Genomic DNA, 22,170 nt, shown 5'->3' with positions numbered 1-22,170 from the left:
CGTCTCACGCTGGCCAGCACTTAAGTGGTCATCGTGACATCGCGTTCGATGACCTTGGACGGGTCCAGAAAACACGGCTGCTTCCAGTTGCATAAAAATCTCACCACTATTTTACTTAGCATATGCACGGAATACTTTTTCTCCATCAGCTGTCTTCAATAATTAAGTGTCTTCATAGTGTTGCCCATCTGGCTGGACATATTATGGGAGATGTTATCACATGACCTCCTACCCTCCAATTGCCCCTCTCCAGACTCTTGCCATTGGATGTCCAATATGTGCATCATCAAGGAAATCTGAATTTGCAAAGCTTTTCAATGTGCCCCGTATTTGACCTTTGATAACCTGTTTCCCTAGTGTATGTACATGCCAACTCTTACAAATCATATGCAAGAGATGTGATTTACCAGTCAATTTCAGCCTTACTCGTGATCAAATGTTCTTCTGCACATGCACACCCAGTGTGGTACTGTGCTTGCACCTGGACTCCTAGAGCCATCTACAGAGTAAATGGGGAGTGGGGCCTGCTAAACTACATCACTGGTACCTGAAGTCGCTTGTTGCCTGCTTTGCCTTGAGCGTGCAGTTGCTGCGGGTGTATTGGTCTCTGAAGACCAACACACCCACTGCTTCGATATTGGTAACTTTTGGCTATACTTTGTTTTTGATGCACGATCAATTGCACAAAGACTAAAGTTGGGTACAACTGTGGCTTTATTACAGCCAGATGTGTGGCCTCCTGCTGCAGCTGGTGAAATGGCAGGGCACTGGAGGTCATACATATTCATACAGTTCTCCGTGGGCGGAGCCAGCCGGCAGGCGCTACTGGCGAACCTGTAGTGCAGGTCCTACCTTACATCTCCTATTACAGTGGTTCACCACATTGGCCCCCTGTTAAAAATGAGTCCGGCAGGGGTGACGTGAAACTATATACAATTAGTGCAATTATGTACAGTGGTAGGGAAAGAAAAGTCCACGTTGACGGTCCGGAGTCCGTCAAAGGTTCAGCCGGTCCGGTGCTTTGGTGCTTCGTTGGGAGCGGCGTAACGGTGGCGGCGAAGTCGGTGCTGGCGGTAGTGGAGGTGGCACCGATGGCGGTGCTGATGCTGGCCAGTTATCGGGGAACCGTCCGGGAACGTGCTGAAGTCTTCTTTGTCCTCTTGTGCGGAAAAGTGGGGGGGGGGGTGGTGGAGTGGTCCGGTGGGGTCAATATTGGCAGCGCGGTGGGAGGTGGGGGCGCATTGGTGGGGGGGGGGGGGGGTTGGTGTGGAACCTGACGGTGCCAGGTCCCTGAGTGAGACAGTATCTTGGCGGCCGTCGCGGAACTCAACGTAGGCATATTGAGGGTTGGCATGGAGCAGGTGAACCCTGTCCACCAAGGGGTCCGCCTTGTGGAGTCGGACGTGCCTACGGAGAAGGACCAGTCCTTGAGCAGCGAGCCAAGTCGGGAGCGACACCCCGGATGTGGACTTCCTGGGGAAGGTAAAAACACGTTCATGGGGTGTGTTATTAGTGGCGGTGCACAGTAGTGACCGGATGGAGTGCAGAGCGTCAGGGAGGACCTCCTGCCAGCGAGAGGCTGGGAGGTTCCTGGACCGTAGGGCCAGCTGCACGGCCCTCCAAACCGTCCCATTCTCCTGTTCTGCTTGCCCGTTTACCCGGGGGTTGTAGCTGGTCGTCCTGTTGGAGGCGATACCCCTGCGGAGCAGGAACTGACGCAGCTCATCGCTCATGAATGAGGATCCCCTGTCACTGTGGATGTCGGCGGGGAAACCAAACAGAGCGAAGATGGTGCTGAGGGCCTTGATGACGGTGGCAGACGTCATATCGGGGCATGGGATGGCGAAGGGGAATCTGGAGTACTCATCGACCACACTGAGAATGTACGTGTTACGGTCGGTGGAGGGGAGGAGCCCTTTGAAATCCACGCTGAGGCGTTCAAAGGGGCGGGAAGCCTTCACCAGGCGCGCACGGTCCGGCTGGTAGAAGTGCGGCTTGCACTCCACACAGACCTGGCAGTCCCTGGTGACTGTCCTTACTTCCTCGACGGAGTAGGGCAGATTGCGAGCTTTGACCAGATGGTACAAACGAGTGATCCCCGGGTGAAAAAGGCTGTCGTGTAGGGCCCAGAGTTGGTCCACTTGTGCACTGGCACCTGTACCTCAGGAGTGGCCGTCTGGGGGCTCGTTGAGTTTACCGGGGCGATACAAGATCTCGTAATTATAGGTGGAGAGCTCGATTCTCCACTACAAGATTTTATCATTTTTGATCTTGCCCCGCTGTGTGTTATTGAACATGAAGGCTACCGACCGTTGGTCCGTAAGGAGAGTGAATCTCTTACCGGCCAGGTAATGCCTCCAGTGCCGCACAGCTTCAACGATAGCTTGGGCCTCCTTCTCGACGGATGAGTGTCGAATTTCAGAGGCATGAAGGGTGCGGGAGAAGAATGCCACGGGCCTGCCTGATTTAGAGTGGCAGCAAGGGCGACGTCTGAAGCGTCGCTTTCTACTTGGAAAGGCAGTGACCATCCACTGCGTGCATCCCGGCCTTGGCGATGTCTGCTCTGATGTGGGCGAAAGCATGTTGTGCCTCGGCTGCGAGGGGGAATTGGGTGGACTGAATGAGTGGGCGGGCCTTGTCTGCATAGTTTGGGACCCACTGAGCGTAGTAGGAAAAGAACCCCAGGCAGCGTTTGAGGGCCTTGGGGCAGTGGGGGAGGGGAAGTTCCATGAGGCGGTGTATGCGCTCGGCGTCGGGCCCGAGAAGCCCGTTTTGGACTATATAGCCGAGAATGGCTAACCGGGTCGTGCTGAACACACACTTCTCTTTGTTGTAGGTCAGGTTGAGAAGAGTGGCAGTGCGGAGGAATTTATCGAGGTTGGTATCGTGGTCCTGCTGGTCATGGCCGCAGATGGTGACATTATCTAAGTACGGAAAGGTGGCCCGCAAACCGTACTGGTCAACCACTCGGTCCATCTCTCAGACCCCATTTGTAACACCGAAAGGGACCCTAAGGACGTGGTAGAGGCGACCGTCCGCCTCGAAGGTAGTGTATGGCCGGTCCAACTTCCGGATGGGGAGCTGGTGGTAGGCGGATTTCAGGTCAATTGTTGAGAAGACCCGGTACTGCGCAATCTGATTGACCATATCAGATATGCGTGGGAGGGGGTACGCGGCGAGCTGCGTGTACTGATTGATGGTCTGGCTGTCGTCCACGGCCATCCTGTGTTTCTTTCCAGTTTTAACCACTACCACTTGGGCTCTCCAGGGGCTGTTGCTGGCCTCGATAATACCCTCCTTAAGCAGCCGCTGGACTTCGGACCTGATGAAGGTCTTGTCCTGGGTGCTGTACTGTCTTCTCCTAGTGGCAAAGGACTTGCAATCCACAGTTAGATTAGCAAAAAGGGAGGGGGGATTGACCTTGAGGGTCGCGAGGCCGCAAACGGTAAGGGGGGTTAAGGGCCCGCCGAATTTGAGGGTGAGGCTTTGGAGGTTGCACTGGAAGTCCAGGCCCAACAGGAGTGCAGCGCAGAGATTAGGAAGGACATAGAGGCGGAAGTTACTAAATTCTACGCCCTGGACCATGAGGGTGACTGTACAAAAGCCTCGGATCGGGACTGAGTGCTATCCGGAGGCTAGGGAGATCCTTTGATTGGCAGGGTGGATCGCGAGGGAGCAGTGCCTTACCATATCTTGGTGAACAAAGCTTTTGGTGCTTCCGGAGTCCAGCAGGCACGAGGTCGTGTGGCCGTTGATTTTAACCGTCGTCGACGCGGTGGCCAGGTTGTGCGGGCGAGATTGGTCCAGCGTCATCGAAGCAAGCTGCGGGTAGCCATCGGATGCTTCGGGTGGCGAGCGTGTGCGGTTCCGATGTCGGGATGTCCAGAGACCCTGTGGGGGTCAAGATGTGCCCATGGTGTGCACATTGCGGGGTCGGGACAGGATGGCACCGCCCATGGGGCGCATGTGGCCGAAGGGGAACAAGATGGCGGCGCCCATTGTGCGTCTGGCGTGGGGGAGGGGGTGATAGCGGGCGCAACCGCAGCGACTGCGCGGACCTGGCACACAGCCGCGAAGTGGCCCTTTTTACTGTAGGCTTTGCAAACGGCAGTGCGGGCCGGGCAGTGTTGGTGGGGGTGCTTCTGCTGACCGCAGAAGTAGCAGCGGGGACCCCCGGGTGCGCGGATCGGCGTGCGGCGCAGGTGTATTGCGAAGGCAGGGCCCCGGCTGAGGGGGTCGTCGTCTTGGTCCAGGAGGGGTAGGAAGGAGTAGAAGGATGGGCAGCGCGGCGGAAGAGGTATGATTGTACGGTACGGGATGTGACTGTCATGGAGAGCGCCAAGGTTTTCGTCTCTGCCAGTTCGAGTGTGGCCCCTTCCAGCAATCGTTCTCGGATGCGGTCCGACGTAATCCCCGTCACAAAGGCATCGCGCATGAGGAGATTTTGAGTGTTCGGCGGCCGTGACGGCCTGACAGTCACAGTCCTGGACGAGTTGGATTAGGGCCCGCCAGAAGTCTTCGATGGACTCACCAGGTAGTTGCGAGCGGGTGGCAAGTACATGCCTGGCGAAGAGCGTGTTCGTCTTCTGCGCGTAGTTCTCTGAGGAGTTCCATTGCTTTTGTGTAATTCGTGGCGTCTTGGATCAACGGGAATACGCTGGAGCTCAGTCTGGAGTACAGGACGTTTATCTTCTGAGCCTCCGTTGTCGCGGGGTCCGCCGCGTTGATGTAGGCCTCAAAACATGTTAGCCAGTGAGTAAAGTCTTTCCTGGCATCGGGCGAGTGCGGATCCAGCTGCAGGCGATCGGGCTTAATTCGGATATCCATTCTGTGGAAAATCTGACTGTAATAAATTGATGCACGATAAATTGCACAAAGACTAAAGTTGGGTACAACTGTGGCTTTATTACAGTCAGATGTGTGGCCTCCTGCTGCAGCTGGCGAAATGACAGGGCACTGGAGGTCATACATATTTATATAGTTCTCCGTGGGCGGAGCCAGCCGGCAGGCGCTACTGGCGAACCTGTAGTGCAGGTCCTACCTTACATCTCCTATTACAGTGGATCACACAGTTTTATCGGTAACTTCAGTAGTAATTTGTAATGTTGTAGGCTGCTGTTTTAATGGTTATCCCCAATAGTAATTCATAGTAGTGTTTCTGGAAATCAACCTTTGTGCTTAAATTGTGGATTTTTTGCTGCTTTAATCACAATAGTATTTTGTGTGTCATAGTACTTGCAGATTAATCCTAACAGTAATCCATGGTAGTTATTTGCACAGTGGTGAGTTGTTTGTAGTATTACGCATGAGTCAATTATGGATTGATTGCAGCTTTAATCTCAGTAGTGATTTGTGGATTCAGATACACTGCTGTGATTTAGGCTCCAGTGTAGGCAAGGTTCCACTGGATTCAGGAAAGACAGGCAGACAACAGGATATTTCAGACTGAAGGCTCAGCGTTGCATTTTGTGACAGGCCCAACCTTCCATTTCCTCTGTAGTCTTCTCCCTGAAGTCTCATAGAATCATATAATCATAGAATTTACAGTGCAGAAGGAGGCCATTCGGCCCAACGGGTCTGCACCGGCCCGTGGAAAGAGCACCCCGCCCAAGCCCACACCTCCACCCTAGCCCTGTAACCCAGTAACCCCACCAACCTTTTTGGATACTAAGGGCAATTTAGTAAGGCCAATCCACTTAACCTTCATACCTTTGGACTGTGGGAGCAAACACGAGCACCCGGAGGCAACCCTCGCAGACACAATGAGAATGTGCAGGCTCCGCACAGACAGTGACCCAAGCCGGGAATCGAACCTGGGACTCTGGAGCTGTGAAGAACTGTGCTAACCACTCGGCACGTGTCCAGGTGCAACCGATTGAGTGTGAATGTGCCACTCAGGAACAGGTGCACCTGCACAGGAGGACTGATGCACCTTGCAATCACTCCACCCAGTTTTAGGAAGTTTTTGATTACAGAACTGTTAATCAAAATAGAAAACTCTTCCAAAACCTGTCTCTTTCACCAACTCCACAAATCATAGATATTAGGCTGGTAAACATGATCCTCTGCCTGTTGTGTCTGAATGGACAATTGATAACAGGTAGGATTTTTAAAGAAGTATTTTGTAAAGCATTTTCAGATGCATTAAGATAGCTGGTCTGCTTGAGATTAAATAACCTACTTTGGAGGTTTATTAGCCAATCTATGTTTGGGAAAAAAAAGCAAGTCACAATTTTCATGCCAAATCTTTTGATTTTTATGTTTGTCTCTTGATTTATTAAATGGTGGGGTTGACTTGTTTGAGTGCTCCTTTGGATTCCCCAACAAATCTGTGCTGCTTCTGCGCTAGTCGCCCGGCCCCCATGACTGTGACTTTCCTCTCTTCCATCAGCTGACCTACTTTCTTGCCATCTGGGAGGCCATCTTAATATTATATCACCCTGAACCTAGTGAGCTACAATGAGGCACCCTTTTAACATATGCATCCCGCTGTTTTTATTTAAATGAGGTCCATGTTTCAAAATGGCTCAAGTCTCTTTGCTGTTAAAGGATGCAGGCTGATTTTAAAAAGCGCTAAAAATCTGAAATGCTAACAGAAACAAACTTCACAATCAAAGCTCACTTGACCTTCCTCTGATTTTAAAGTAGATTCTCGTAAGATTATCAAAGTAACTGCACATGGGCAAATATCGTGCATGTGTCAATTACTAAATGGCTGATGAATACACTGAGCACAACCAGGTTCAATTCAACAACAAAGGGACCAGGTGTTGTACCGTCAATATGAAGTAGGCAGGTTGAAGTAACATCAATTAAAGGCTTCATTGAGCAGAACTTGATCCCCAGCAGCTTGGGTACAGAATGCAGCTGCTGGGGGAAATCCGGGTTCTTATACCGGCATTTCTGGGTGGAGCCCAGTAGGCGGCAGATCCTACCAGGACCCGGTATCCATCTACCAGTAGCCTGTCGGCATCGTGTTGTACCGTATTACCCCTAATACATACCACCACATTCACCCCTTGTTGGAAAAGAACCCGGCGGGATGGTGGTTCGCATGGTGGTAGGGGTTTACAGGGTCGGTACTGTGCCGTAACTCTGAACAATAAACAAAATTGTCAATTTAACTGGGCCAACGGGCCAAATAGGGTCGGCATTGTGCCGTAACTCTAAACTATGAACAAAATTGTCGCTTTAACCGGGCCAACGGGCCAAACAGGGTCGGCATGGTACTATAACTATCTACAATAATGCCGCATTTACCGGGCAACACGGGCTAAACAGGGTCGGCTTTGTGCCATAACTATAACAATACACAATAATGCCGCTTTTAACGGGCTACTGAAAACGTTGAGATGAATTAAAGTGATTCGATGAGCCGGGTGGGTGCCCTGGTCGTCCTTTTCGATCTTCTCGGGCGTGGTGGTGATGGCACTGGCTTGGGTCCTATCGTCTCTGGGAGCGTAGCACTGTCCCCTGTTTCCTTACTCCTGGGTGGGTCTGGGAGGAGAACCGAACCCCCCGGGAAGGGGGTGGCTGCGGGATGAGCCGGCGGGTGTGAGGGGGTGGTGATTGGTGTTGGGGGGGTGTGGGTAGCTCCGGCGGGCGCCAGGTCTCGCAGGGAGACCGTGTCCTGTCGGCCATCGGGGTACTCCACATAGGCGTATTGCGGGTTCGCGTGAAGGAGATGCACCCTTTCCACCAAAGGATCTGACTTGTGCGCCCGCACATGTTTCCGGAGTAGGATGGGTCCCGGAGCTGCTAGCCAGGTCGGAAGTGGTGTTCCAGAGGAGGACTTCCTAGGAAAGAGAAGGAGGCGCTCGTGAGGCGTTTGATTCGTGGTGGAGCACAGCAGGGACCGGATAGAGTGAAGGGCGTCCGGGAGGACTTCCTGCCAGCGGGAAATTGGGAGACTCCTAGACCGGAGGGCCAGATGGACGGCCTTCCAGACCGTTCCATTCTCCCTTTCTACCTGCCCGTTCCCCCGGGGGTTGTAACTGGTCGTCCTGCTCGAGGCTATGGCCTTGCTGAGCAGGAATTGACGCAGTTCGTCACTCATAAAGGAGGACCCCCTATCGCTATGGATATAGATGGAGAAACTGAACAGTGTAAAAATGGTGCCGAGGGCTTTAATGACCGTGGCCGCTGTCCTGACGGGGCAGGGGATGGCGAAAGGGAAACGGGAGTATTCGACAACGACGTTCAGAAAGTACGTGTTGCGATCGGTGGAGGGGAGGGGGCCTTTGAAATCCAAACTGAGGCGTTCAAAGGGCCAAGAGGCCTTTATCAGGTGTGCTCTATCTGGCCTGAAAAAGTGCGATTTGCACTCAGCGCAGATCTGGCAGTTCCTCATGACTGTTCGGACGTCCTCGACGGAGTAAGGGAGGTTGCGGGCCTTGAGGAAGTGGTAGAAACGAGTGACCCCCGGGTGGCAGAGGTCCTCGTGGAGGGCTTGTAGACGGTCCACTTGTACGTTGGCACATGTGCCGCGAGATAGGGCATCGGATGGCTCGTTCAGCTTTCCGGGACGGTACAAGATCTCATAATTGAAGGTGGAGAGTTCGATCCTCCACCGCAAGATCTTGTCGTTCTTGATCTTGCCCCGCTGTGCATTATCGAACATGAAGGCAACCGACCGTTGGTCAGTGAGGAGAGTGAATCTCCTACCGGCCAGGTAATGCCTCCAGTGTCGCACAGCTTCCACTATGGCTTGTGCCTCCTTTTCCACTGAGGAGTGGTGGATTTCTGAAGCGTGGAGGGTTCGGGAGAAGAAGGCCATGGGTCTGCCCGCTTGATTGAGGGTGGCCGCCAGAGCTACATCTGATGCGTCGCTCTCGACCTGGAAAGGGAGGGACTCGTCGATGGCGCGCATCGTGGCCTTTGCGATATCTGCTTTAATGCGGCTAAAGGCCTGGCATGCCTCTGTCGACAGGGGAAAAGTAGTGGACTGGATTAGTGCACGGGCCTTGTCGGCGGATTGTGGAACCCACTGGGCGTAATAAGAAAAGAAGCCCAGGCAGCGTTTCAGGGCTTTGGCACAGTGGGGGAGAGGGAACTCCATGAGGGGGCGCATGCGTTCAGGGTCGGGGCCTATCACTCCATTACGCACTACGTAGCCAGGGATGGCTAGACGGTCGGTGCTGAACACGCATTTTTCACTGTTGTATGTGAGGTTCAAGGCGTTAGCGGTCTGGAGGAATTTTTGGAGGTTGGCGTCGTGGTCCTGCTGGTCGTGGCCGCAGATGGTGACGTTGTCGAGATACGGGAACGTGGCCCGTAAACCGTGCTGGTCAACCATTCGGTCCATCTCTCGTTGGAAGACCGAGACTCCGTTCGTGACGCCGAATGGAACCCTTAGACAGTGGTATAGCCGCCCGTCTGCTTCGAAGTCAGTATACTTGCGGTCACCGGGGCGGATGGGGAGCTGGTGGTAGGCGGACTTGAGGTCCACGGTGGAAAAGACCTTGTACTGTGCAATCCGATTGACCATGTCGGATATGCGGGGGAGATGGTACGCATCTAGCTGCTTGTACCTGTTGATGGTCTGACTATAGTCGATGACCATCCTCTGTTTCTCCCTGGTCTTAACGACTACCACCTGGGCTCTCCAGGGGCTGTTGCTAGCCTGGATGATGCCTTCCTTCAGCAGCCTCTAGACTTCGGACCGGATGAATGGCTCGATCCTGGGCGCTGTACCATCTGCTCCTAGTGGCGACGGGTTTGCAATCCGGGGTGAGGTTCGCAAACAAGGAAGGCGGTTCAACTTTGAGGGTCGCGAGGCTGCAGACAGTCAGTGGGGGGATAGGGCCGCCAAATTTAAATGTTAAACTCTGGAGGTTGCATTGGAAGTCCAACCCTAGGAGTGTGGCCGCACTGAGATGGGGGAGGACACACAGCACGTAATTTTGGAACTCCCTCCCCTGCACTGTTAGGTTAGCGATGCAGAACCCTTTGATCTCAACGGAGTGGGACCCCGCTGCCTGGAAAAGTTTCTGGGTGCTTGGCCGAATTATGAGGGAACGGCGTCTTACCGTGTCCGGATGAATGAAACTCTCCGTGCTCCCAGAGTCGATAAGACACGGCGTCTCGTAGCCATTCACCAGGACTGTAGTCGTCACTGTCTGGAGCGTCCGGGGTCGCGACTGGTTCAGGGTCATCGATGCCAAACGTGGTTGTCGAAGTGGATCATCGTTGTCAGGCAGTATGGGGCCGTCTGTGTCAGGGTCCTTTCCTGTCAGCCAAGATGGCGGCGTCCACGGATCGCACGCGGCGGGGGTGGACAAAATGGCGGCGCCCATCTCTCCCTCATGGCGTCCGGGGCCCAAAATGGCGGCGTCCGTTGGTCGCACGTGGATCGCTGGGGGGGCTGGGTCTGTGGTCCCGTTTCTTCCCCGGAGAGAGCGGCGACCCCGCGGGACTTGCACACCGTTGCGTAGTGGCCCTTTTTTCCACAGCTTTTGCAGGTAGCCGATGTTTCGGCTGGCCGCAAAAATAGCAGCGGGGCCCCCCCGGTTGGTCCGGTGTTTTGGCCGCGCAGGTTTGCGGGATGAGGGGGGTGCCGGAGAGTCGATCGCAGCGGGGGTCCACGGAGCCCAAGGGGCTGCAGTGCGGTCGGGGGCGTAGGCGCGGGCGTTACGCAAGGCCACATCGAGGGATGCCGCCAGGGCCCGAGCTTCTGGGAGACCCAGAGATTCTTTCTCCAGAAGCCTCTGGCGGATCTGGGAAGAGGCCAAACCTGCCACATACGCATTGTGGACCAGGAACTGTGTGTTCGTTCGCCGTCACCGCCGGGCAGTTGCAGTTTCTACCCAAGATCTGCAGGGCGTTATAGAACTCGTCCAGTGATTCGCCTGGAAACTGCCATCGTGTGGCGAGCTGGTAGCACGCGAAAACCTGGTTGGCGGGCCGGATGTAGATGTCCTTTAGCACGGCGATGGCACCGGGGAAATCGTCCTCGTCCTCAATAAGTGAGTAGCCATCGGGACTCATCCTGGAATAGACGACCTGCATTTTTTGTTCGTCCGTTGGTTTGCCGGGGGCCGTTCGGAGGTAGCCCTCAAAACATGCCAGCCAATGTTTGAAGATAGAGGTCGAGTTAGCTGCTTGGGGTGCGATGCGCAGGCACTCCGGGGTGATGCGGAGCTCCATATTCCTACGTCGTCTTTTATTATTTAAGTCTGCTCAATAAATTGTTGTACCGTCAATATGACGCAAGGCAGGTTGAAGTAACATCAATTAAAGGGTTTATTGAGCAAAACTTGATCCCCAGCAGCTTGGGTACAGAATGCAGCTGCTGGGGGAAATCCGGTTTCTTATACCGGCATTTCTGGGTGGAGCCCAGTAGGCGGCAGATCCTATCTGGACCCGGTATCCATCTATCAATGGCCTGTCGGCATCATGGTGTACCGTATTACCCCTAATACATACCACCACACCAGGTATTGTCAAAATATAATGCGTTGTGAAAAAAAAGATGTGGATGTTTTAAAATTCGCCTTTCATTGGAGACTTAATGAATGGTCATGCATAAAACAATCTGTGTTTTTGACTGGCTGTGGAGTTCTCATATTTTCTGCTGATTTTCAGATTTCCGGCATTAGACTTTTTTCTTTTCGTTGCTGGTAAATACTTCAGAGAATATGAAAAATGCCCAAATGTGCAATTTTACATTTCCTTTTACAGTTAAGAGTTAGGTATACATGTGGGAAACTGTTTAGATGGACTATGGTTTAGTATTTCCTTTTTCAGGAGTGTGGATGTGCTAAAGACAAGTTATTTCAATGAAATGGTAATGTCTAGTTTACAACTGTTAGTAGGAAAAAGCTGAAATTCAAATTGATAGCAAAATACTAACCATGGAAGAGGTACAATGGTACAGGAAGTGCTAAAAGGTAAGTAGGTTATTTTCGTTGTTATTTTAACAATTAATGTTATCTTGAACTTGCTTCTTCACCATTTGTATGCTCTACAAGAACCAAGAAGTGATACAGAGTTGCCTTTCGCCAGGTGGGTGTGAGTGAAATCTGCACCACGTTATTTTGGTGTATTTTGGGCACTAGCATGATGCTTTAAAGCATTACCGTTTTACTTAGTCCTGCCTGTTTAATGAAAAATTGCACTCAATTTATTAAAGAAGTAAGTTATTATACATCAGATACAAAACAGTAGCCTTAGACCAGATTATTTTCCGTTAAAATGTAATTATTGTGCTATTGTAAGTAATCTAGGCATTACCATTTCAAAATAAAATTAAATTGTATGTAATATTTACTTCTCATGAGCATTAATACTAAAATTAAACATCGATTGCGAACAAAATCATCTCTGTTCGATAATTTTACAATTCCTTCCGAACAAATGCTTCAGCTTTGGACTCTGGATGTCTTATATTTTGTCTATGCCAATATGGCAGGCAGCTTATTTTGGTTCATAGTGAATAAGTGCTTCCTCTCTTCTGTATTGGAGGCTTAAGAGGCTGTGCAGTTAACTTACTGGACCAAAGAACAAAGAACAAAGAAATGTACAGCACAGGAACAGGCCCTTCGGCCCTCCAAGCCCGTGCCGACCATACTGCCCGACTAAACTACAATCTCCTACACTTCCTGGGTCCGTATCCTTCTATTCCCATCCTATTCATATATTTGTCAAGGTGCCCCTTAAATGTCCCTATCGTCCCTGCTTCCACTACCTCCTCCGGTAGTGAGTTCCAGGCACCCACTACCCTCTGCGTAAAAAACTTGCCTCGTACATCTACTCTAAACTTTGCCCCTCTCACCTTAAACCTATGCCCCCTAGTAATTGACCCCTCTACCCTGGGGAAAAGCCTCTGACTATCCACTCTGTCTATGCCCCTCATAATTTTGTATACCTCTATCAGGTCGCCCCTCAACCTCCTTCGTTCCAGTGAGAACAAACCGAGTTTATTCAATCGCTCCTCATAGCTAATGCCCTCCATACCAGGCAACATTCTGGTAAATCTCTTCTGCACCCTCTCTAAAGCCTCCACATCCTTCTGGTAGTGTGGCGACCAGAATTGAACACTATACTCCAAGTGTGGCCTAACTAAGGTTCTATACAGCTTTCTTATCTTCTCATTGGTGCTGAAATTTACTGATCACATAAGGATAAGGGTGGTAGTTAGACGAGTTGGCCTGATAACAATATAAAATCCAACATATGTTTTGACTGGCCTGTGGTACCTGGCCTAAATGGTGAGTCTTACATTTGGCGCAGAAACAGGCTATTCGACACAACCAGTCCATGCAGTTGTTTATGCTCCACTCATCCTTATTTCTTTTCTAAATCTACCATCGTAACTATCTATTCTCTCCCTCAAATGCTTGTCTGGGTTCACCTTAAATGCATCTCTGATATTTGCTTCAATCACTCCCTGTGGCGCAAGTTCCACATTCTCATCACTCTTTGGATAAAGAAGTTTCTTCTGAATTCTGTATTGGATTTTTGGTGACGACCTTGTATTAATGGCCTCCAGTTATGCTCTTCCCACAAGCGGAACTATTCTCTCTGTATCCACTCTTATCAAAACCTTTCATAAATTTAAAGATCTCTATCAGGTGATGTCTTGGTTTCCTTTTTTCAGGAAAAAGGAGTCCCAGGGCAAGGTTTTCCCGGATATCAACAAGGCTGATGGCGGGCAGGGAAAGCAACATTAAGCCTGCTGATGGCAACGGTAGCTTTTCCTACCAATAGTGTGCCATTTAGTGCCAAAAATGTTCATCTGCGCGTTTCAAACCGCAATGCTGGTTGGGTGGCCTCTGATTCAACAGCCCCGCCATCACCTCGGCACTGCAATCATTGGGGTGCCAAATTTCAAGGCTGCCCCGTGCACATCAACCACATTTTCTAGGTCACCGGGAAGTGATGGCTGTCGAGAAATCCACATTTTACAGTATCGTACTGAGTGACTGTGGTAAGGTTGTAAATTGGTATGCAGTAAAATTTCAAAGATTTGAGAAAATGTCTGATGCAGTTGACTTATAAATACACACAGACTACAGAAAAATAGCAGTGCCATTAGGCTTGCATGGAAACAAGGATATCACCTTACAGTGTTATATATGTTTTTTCCCTCACAAAAGGAGGAGAACTTTAAAAAAGTTATTGATAATTAAAGCCATCTTTTATATCTTATTGATCTGACCATCCTAAAAGAGAGTGACATTTTTCTGTCACCATTGATCAAGATTATTAATATCAGTGTAGACCAGAAGCAACATATACAGATAGAACTTCCTGACTGTCAAAAGTCATGCCTGAACTTTTGTAGTACAATATGCTAAACATTCAGATATGGACTTATGTTGTAGAAAGCCCTATCTTGTAACATCAAAGTCAACACATTATGATATTTACATTTGATCACTACTGATAACGCTTCAAACAATTGCTAAAAGTCTTCATACGTTTTGATTGCCTTAATAATGGTATTTCACTTACATATTCATAACCTTGCATTATTCTTATTGCATATACTTGGGCGCAAGGTTAGAGATTTAGGTCACTGTTTGGGGGTTGAAATGATGGTGGCCACCTAGTATGTAAATTATTGTAGTGGATGGTACCATAGCTCATTGTGGTGAGTGGATGCCCCAGGCCCTACTCTGATATAACTGTCCTGTCTATGTCTAATCTCTTTGTACTCCTGTTCTTCTGTTAGCCTCTTTTCAGATGCACACTTCACCTTTTCTCTCTGGCTCATTTCCATTTTCTTGTATTCTGGGCATACCATGTCCCATGCTCAGCCTCTTTGTCTCCTATTGACTTTTCTGTGGGATTTATTCTCAAGATTTTCTCTTTCGGGCTCCAGATCTCTGAATTCTGACTTCCAGTGTCCAGCTGCTCGCTATCCTCTGCTTCATTTCTGTCCAAATGTCGGTGGATGCGTCCGATCTACTGGTTATAGATCTCTTACCAGGCCTTTTTTGGTGGATGGTTGTCTGATGCGTGGGCGCCCTTTATGGAAATATGTATTAGGTATAAATGATTTACAGCAGATTATCAGAATTGAACATGTTGGTCAAGGGATGTTACACAAAATAAAAATTTGCATTGAAAATGGGACTTACTGTATGCAAATAATATGTATCATGAGAAGTAAAATGTTATGTATATTTTCTTTACTGACATGCACCTTGCTTTGAAGCTACCTTTTTATGCATCTTTATCCCATTTATATCAATAAGTTTTCTTGTCCACAGCAATGATATGAAATTACAGAGCTCATAATTGCATGAGGTAATGTTTGGCTAAGAATATTTTGAATAATTGTTTTTTTCCAGAAATGCAAAACTATTGATTTAATTTAACTTGCTTCTTTGTAATATTGCAGCTCAGCCTCCATATACCATGTGCTTCAGAGTGAAGTTTTATCCTCGTGAACCTATGAAAGTCAAAGAAGAGCTTACCAGGTACTTCTGTTCTCTGATGAAAAAGTATGTGTTTATTTTTAAATTAACCACTAGAACGTGGAAGAAATGCCAGTGCTGAAGTAAAGTTGGCGAAGTGTGATTGATGTGTGTATGGACTTTCAAAAGGCATTTGATCATCTATCACATGATAGTCTTGTCAACCAAATTAAAGTCCTTTGCATTAAATGGGCAGTGGCAGCATGGATACAAAATTGGATAAGGGACAGAATAGAGAGTAATGTTGAATAGTTGTTTTCCAGATCGGAGGGATGTTAGTCAGGGATTAATTAGTATTAGGATCACTGCTGTTTTTGATATATACTAATGGTCTGCATTCAAGTATGCAGGGCATAATTTCAATGTTTGCAGATGACACAACACCCGGCAATTTAGTAAACATCGAGGAGGCTAGTAATAGACTTCAGGAGGACATAATGGATGCACTTTAACACAAGAGAAGTGTGAAGTGATACATTTTGAAACAAAGATTGAGGAGAGGCATAATAAACTAAAGGGGCTGCAAGAGCAGAAGGTCCAAGGTGTATATACAAATCCCTGAAGGTGGCAGAACAAGTTGAGAAAGCTCTTGCAAAAACATACAGGATTCTTGGCTATGTTAATAGAGGCAATTGGAAAGATTTTAAACTTGGAGGAAGAAATAAGAAAGGAGACCCAATGTGGAAATGGAGGCAGGCAAGGGTGGTGAAAGCAGGTTAGAAATCATGCTTCCATTTGCTTGGACATTAGTCCAGTTTGGTAGATGAGTGTGAAGTTCCCTAAATCGCACCCCCATCCTTTCCATACCCAATTCATTTCCCCTCCATACCCTGTCACTCATTTCCTACTATGTACAGCACTCACAAGCCCTAAAATAGTTTTGGGAAGTCCTCAAGAGTCTCATACTGTCAAACGAACAGTACTTCAAAATTCACTTCAAACAAACATAATCATATTTGAACCTCAGAAAACTCAGGTTAAACAGTCATTAAAAAAACACTTAAAAATATAATCCTGTAAGAACCTCATAAAACTGTTAAAATGACCAATCATGCAAAAACCATTAACAAAATAATGTCCTCCTAAGAGGTCATAAAACTGTCGAAAGAGCAAAACTCAGTTCCTTTGACATCTGTATAAACAACCCCTGTTGAACTGAACCCATGAGTGTGTTTAGAGCTCAGCTAAGCATTCGTAATGGAATTCCATTGCATAACTGTGTCAACAAGTCCTGCGTCACTAGCTGAATAGATTAAAGCCCATGAAGTCATTCAAAGAGCTTATCCATTTGTTAAAACTTTGAAGTAGTGAAACAAATGAATGAGGTTGGCCGGCTCATCATCCTAACCGGCTGCCTCCTGTGCCTCTGGGACAGGCTCTGCCACTGCAGGGTCCCCCTCGAGCAGCTCCAGCTTGTACAGCCTCAGTGCATCCCCAAGGGCTGCGATGACCAGGATGAAGGCTACCATTCCTGGTTGCATTCCAAAGTCCATTGTCTGTAGCGGATGAACGCCAGACATATTAACATGGTCCGTATCCCCGTGCCCAACCAGGAGCACCCCCCCCCCCCCCCCCCCAGTGGCAGGTCCGGCAGCCTCTGCGCCTGTTTCACGATTTTTAAAAGCATGAGTGGCACTCGCTGTCGGGAATTCCCCCTGGATCAGGCTCGCTAATGATATACAAACAATGTTCACTGTAGGTGCAGAGTAGAATGCATTGACGCCGCTGTTGAGGTGCCAGAGCATTGAAAATTGGCATGTGAAATGAAATGAAATGAAAATCGCTTATTGTCACAAGTAGGCTTCAAATAAGACCATAAGATCATAAGACATAGGAGTGGAAGTAAGGCCATTCGGCCCATCGAGTCCACTCCACCATTCAATCATGGCTGATTTCAACTCCATTTACCCGCTCTCTCTCCATAGCCCTTAATTCCTCGAGAAATCAAGAATTTATCAACTTCTGTCTTAAAGACACTCAACGTCCCGGCCTCCACCGCCCTCTGTGGCAATGAATTCCACATACCCACCACTCTCTGGCTGAAGAAATTTCTCCTCATCTCTGTTCTAACGTGACTCCCTTTTATTCTAAGGCTGTGCCCCCGGGTCCTAGTCTCCCCTGCTAATGGAAACAACTTCCCTACATCCACCCTATCTAAGCCATTCATTATCTTGTAAGTTTCTATTAGATCTCCCCTCAACCTCCTAAACTCCAATGAATATAATCCCAGGATCCTCAGACGTTCATCGTATGTTAGGCCTACCATTCCTGGTATCATCCGTGTGAATCTCCGCTGGACCCACTCCAGTGCCAGTATATCCTTCCTGAGGTGTGGGGCCCAAAATTGCTCACAGTATTCTAAATGGGGCCTAACTAATGCTTTATAAAGCTTCAGAAGTACATCCCTGCTTTTATATTCCAAGCCCCTTGAGATGAATGACAACATTGCATTTGCTTTCTTAATTACGGACTCAACCTGCAAGTTTACCTTTAGAGAATCCTGGACTAGGACTCCCAAGTCCCTTTGCACCTCAGCATTATGAATTTTGTCACCGTTTAGAAAATAGTCCACGCCTCTATTCTTTTTTCCAAAGTGCAAGACCTCGCACTTGCCCACGTTGAATTTCATCAGCCATTTCTTGGACCACTCTCCTAAACTGTCTAAATCTTTCTGCAGCCTCCCCACCTCCTCCATACTACCTGCCCCTCCACCTATCTTCATATCATCGGCAAACTTAGCCAGAATGCCCTCAGTCCCGTTATCTAGATCGTTAATATATAAAGAGAACAGCTGTGGCCCCAACACTGAACCCTGCGGGACACCACTCGTCACCGGTTGCCATTCCGAAAAAGAACCTTTTATCCCAACTCTCTGCCTTCTACCTGACAGCCAATCGTTAATCCATGTTAGTACCTTGCCTCGAATACCATGGGCCCTTATTTTACTCAGCAGTCTCCCGTGAGGCACCTTATCAAAGGCCTTTCGGAAGTCAAGATAGATAACATCCATTGGCTCTCCTTGGTCTAACCTATTTGTTATCTCTTCAAAGAACTCTAACAGGTTTGTCAGGCACGACCTCCCCTTACTAAATCCATGCTGACTTGTCCTAATCCGACCCTGCACTTCCAAGAATTTAGAAATCTCATCCTTAACAATGGATTCTAGAATCTTGCCAACAACCGAGGTCAGGCTAATTGGCCTATAGTTTTCCATCTTTTTCCTTGTTCCCTTCTTGAACAGTGGGGTTACAACAGCGATTTTCCAATCCTCTGGTACTTTCCCTGACTCCAGTGACTGTTGAAACATCATCATCAACGCCTCCACTATTTCTTCAGCTATCTCCTTTAGAACTCTAGGACGTAACCCATCTGGGCCCGGAGATTTGTCAATTTTTAGACCTCTTAGTTTCTCTAGCACTTTCTCCTTTGTGATGGCTACCATATTCAACTCTGTCCCCTGACTCTCCGGAATTGTTGAGATATTACTCATGTCTTCTACTGTAAAGACTGACGCAAAGTACTTATTCAGTTCCTCGGCTATTTCCATGTCTCCCATCACAAAATTACCAGCGTCATTTTGGAGCGGCCCAATGTCAACTTTTGCCTCCCATTTGTTTTTAATGTATTTAAAGAAACTTTTACTATCATTCCTAATGTTACTGGCTAGCCTACCTTCAAATTTGATCCTCTCTTTCCTTATCTCTCTCTGAATTCGACCATATTATGATCACTGCCTCCTAAGTGCTCCCTTACTTTAAGATCTTTAATCAAGTCTGGCTCATTACATAACACTAAGTCCAGAATGGCCTGTTCCCTCGTGGGCTCCATCACAAGCTGTTCCAAAAAGCCCTCCTGTAAACATTCAATGAATTCCCTTTCCTTGGGTCCACTGGCAGCATTATTTACCCAGTCCACCTGCATATTGAAGTCCCCCATGATCACTGTGACCTTGCCTTTCTGACATGCACTTTCTATTTTGTGGTGCATCTTGTGCCCCTGGTCCTGACCACTGTTAGGAGGCCTGTACATAACTCCCATTATGGTTTTTTTGCCTTTGTGGTTCCTCAACTCTACCCACACAGACTCCACATCATCCGACCCCATGTCGTTTAGTGCTATTGATTTAATTTCATTCCTAATTAACAAGGCAACCCCGCCCCCTCTGCCCACCTCTCTGTCCTTTTGATAGGTTGTGAATCCCTGGATGTTTAAATGCCAGTCATGAACCCCCTGCAACCATGTCTCTGTGATGCCTACCACATCATACCTGCCAGTCACAATCTGGGCCACAAGCTCATCTACCCTGTTCCGTACACTGCGCGCATTTAAATATAGCACCTTTAATTCTCTATTGACCGTCCTTTTTTGTTTTCTTTGTGTGGTGGACCTTGGTTTACTGAGCCTTTCCACACACTGTGACATATTTTGTGGGATGGGGACTATTGTAACCTCTCCTGAGTTCTGTCTTTTCGTGCTTTTTTGTATTCCTAAGCAGCTACACTTCCCACTGATTACTTCACCTCTTGGTTCCCTGACTTTCCCTTCCCCCCCAATCTTTAGTTTAAAGTCCTGTTGACCACCCTATTTACTCTTTTCGCCAGAACACTGGTCCCAGCTCGGTTCAGGTGGAGACCATCCAAACGGTATAGGTCCCCCCCTGTCCCAAAACTGATGCCAGTGTCCCATGAAAAGGAACCCCTCATTACCACACCACTCTTTCAGCCACGTGTTAACTTCCCTTATTCTTGCCTCCCTATGCCAATTTGCACGTGGCTCGGGCAGTAATCCGGAGATTATGACCCTTGAGGACCTGTTTTTTAATTTGAATCCTAGCTCTTTATAATCTCTAAACAGGTCCTCTTTCCTAGACTTGCCTATGTTGTTGGTACCAACATGGACCACAACAACTGGATCCTCCCCCTCCCTCTCCAGTATCCTTTCAAGCCGGTCAGAGATGTCCCGCACCCTAGCACCGGGCAGGCAACATGCCATGCGGGGCTCTTTATCCTGCTCACAAAGGATACGCTCTATCCCCCTGATAATAGAATCCCCTACAACTATAACTTGCCTATTTACTCCCTCCCCTTGAATGGCCTGCTGAACCATGGTGCCTTGGTCAGCTGACTCATCCTTCCTGCAACCCTGTTCGCCATCCACACAGGGAACAAGTGCCTCATACCTGTTGGACAGAGTCAAGGGAAGTTACTGTGAAGAGCTCCTAGTCACCACATTCTGGCGCTTGTTCGGGGAGGCTGTTACAGGAATTGAACCTTGGTCTGCTTTCAAAGCCGGCGATTTAGCCCTGTGCTAAACAGCCCCAGTGCCCGATGCCTGCCACAATTTTGGCTTCACGACCGATTCTCTGCCCAATCGTCTTGCCTGATTTTGGAGAATCCCGCCCCATAGGTTTTGCTACATTCAAGTTGGTTAACAATGAGAATGGTTTAACAATGCAAAATTATCCACAATTTAATGCAAATTTACATTATTTGGTGCACTGCTGAGGAAAGAATGACCATTCTGACTTGCATTAGTAATTACATTATTGAGGTATGATGCACACTGCAGCCATGGATTGAATTGGATTTGTTATATTGTCACGTACCGAGGTACAGTGAAAAGTATTGTTCTGTGTACAGTCCAGACAGATTATCATAGATTATCATAGAATTTACAGTGCAGAAGGAGGCCATTCGGCCCATCGAGTCTGCACCGGCTCTTGGAACGAGCACCCTACTCAAGTTCAGCATTCTACCCTATCCCCATAACCCAGTAACCCCACCCAACACTAAGGGCAATTTTGGACACTAAGGGCAATTTATCATGACCAATCCACCTAACCACCTAAGATCATTCCATGAATGAGAAAAAAAAATAGGACATACATAAATACATAATATAGATACATAGACACAGGCATTGGGTGAAGCATAAGGAGTGTAGTCCTACTCGATAGTAGAGAAGATGTATAGAGAGATCAATTCAGTCCATAAAAGAGTCATTCAGGATTCTGGTAACAGCGGGGAAGAAGCTGTTTTTGAACCTGTAGTGTGTGTTCTCAGACTTTTGTATCTCCTGCCCGATGGAAGAGGTTGGAAGAGAGAATAACCCGGGTGGGAGGGGTCTTTGATTATGCTGCCCGCTTTCCCAAGGCAGCGGGAGGTGTGGAGAGCGTCATGGATGGGAGGTGGGTTCACGTGATGGACTGAGCTCTGTTAACGACTCTCTGTAGTTTCTTACGGTCGTGGGTCGAGCAGTTGCCATACCAGGCTGCGATGCAGCCAAATAGGATGTTTTCTATGGTGCATCTGTAAAAATTGGTAAGAGTCAACGTGGACATGCCAAATTCCCTTGGTTTCCTGAGGAAGTATAGGCGCTGTTGTGCTTTCTTGGTTGTAGCGTTGACGAGGGTGGACCTGGACAGATTGTTGGTGATGTGCACGCCGAGGAATTTGAAGCTGTCACCATCTTCACCTCGGCACCATTGATGCAGTCAGGGGTATGTACAATACTTTACTCCCTGAAGTCAATGACCAGCTGTTTAATTTTGCTGACATTAAGGGAGAGATTATTGTTGTTACACCATTCCATTAGGTTCTCTATCTCCCTCCTGCATTCTGACTCATCGTTGTTTGCGATCTGAACCACTTTGGTCGTGTCCTCAGCAAACTTGTAGATGGAGTTGGAGCCAAATATTGCCACACAATCATGGACGTATAGAAAGTATAGTGGGGGACTGAGTATAGCC

General features: G+C 48.5%; 1 protein-coding gene across 3 annotated transcripts in view; it reads left to right on the top strand.

Moving 5' to 3' along the window:
- Nucleotides 1-22,170, top strand: part of frmd3 (FERM domain containing 3) — a 356,546-nt gene that overhangs the window by 143,277 nt on the left and 191,099 nt on the right. For all 3 annotated transcript variants that reach the window (XM_072516657.1, XM_072516656.1, XM_072516655.1), the window contains one exon: nucleotides 15,347-15,425. In XM_072516657.1, coding sequence (XP_072372758.1) covers nucleotides 15,347-15,425 — 79 coding nt within the window. The remainder of the gene's footprint in view (nucleotides 1-15,346; nucleotides 15,426-22,170) is intronic.

This window comes from Scyliorhinus torazame, chromosome 9 (assembly GCF_047496885.1).
Source record: "Scyliorhinus torazame isolate Kashiwa2021f chromosome 9, sScyTor2.1, whole genome shotgun sequence".
NCBI classification, from domain to species: Eukaryota; Metazoa; Chordata; class Chondrichthyes; order Carcharhiniformes; family Scyliorhinidae; genus Scyliorhinus; species Scyliorhinus torazame.
This window is presented reverse-complemented; position numbering and strand designations above follow the sequence as displayed.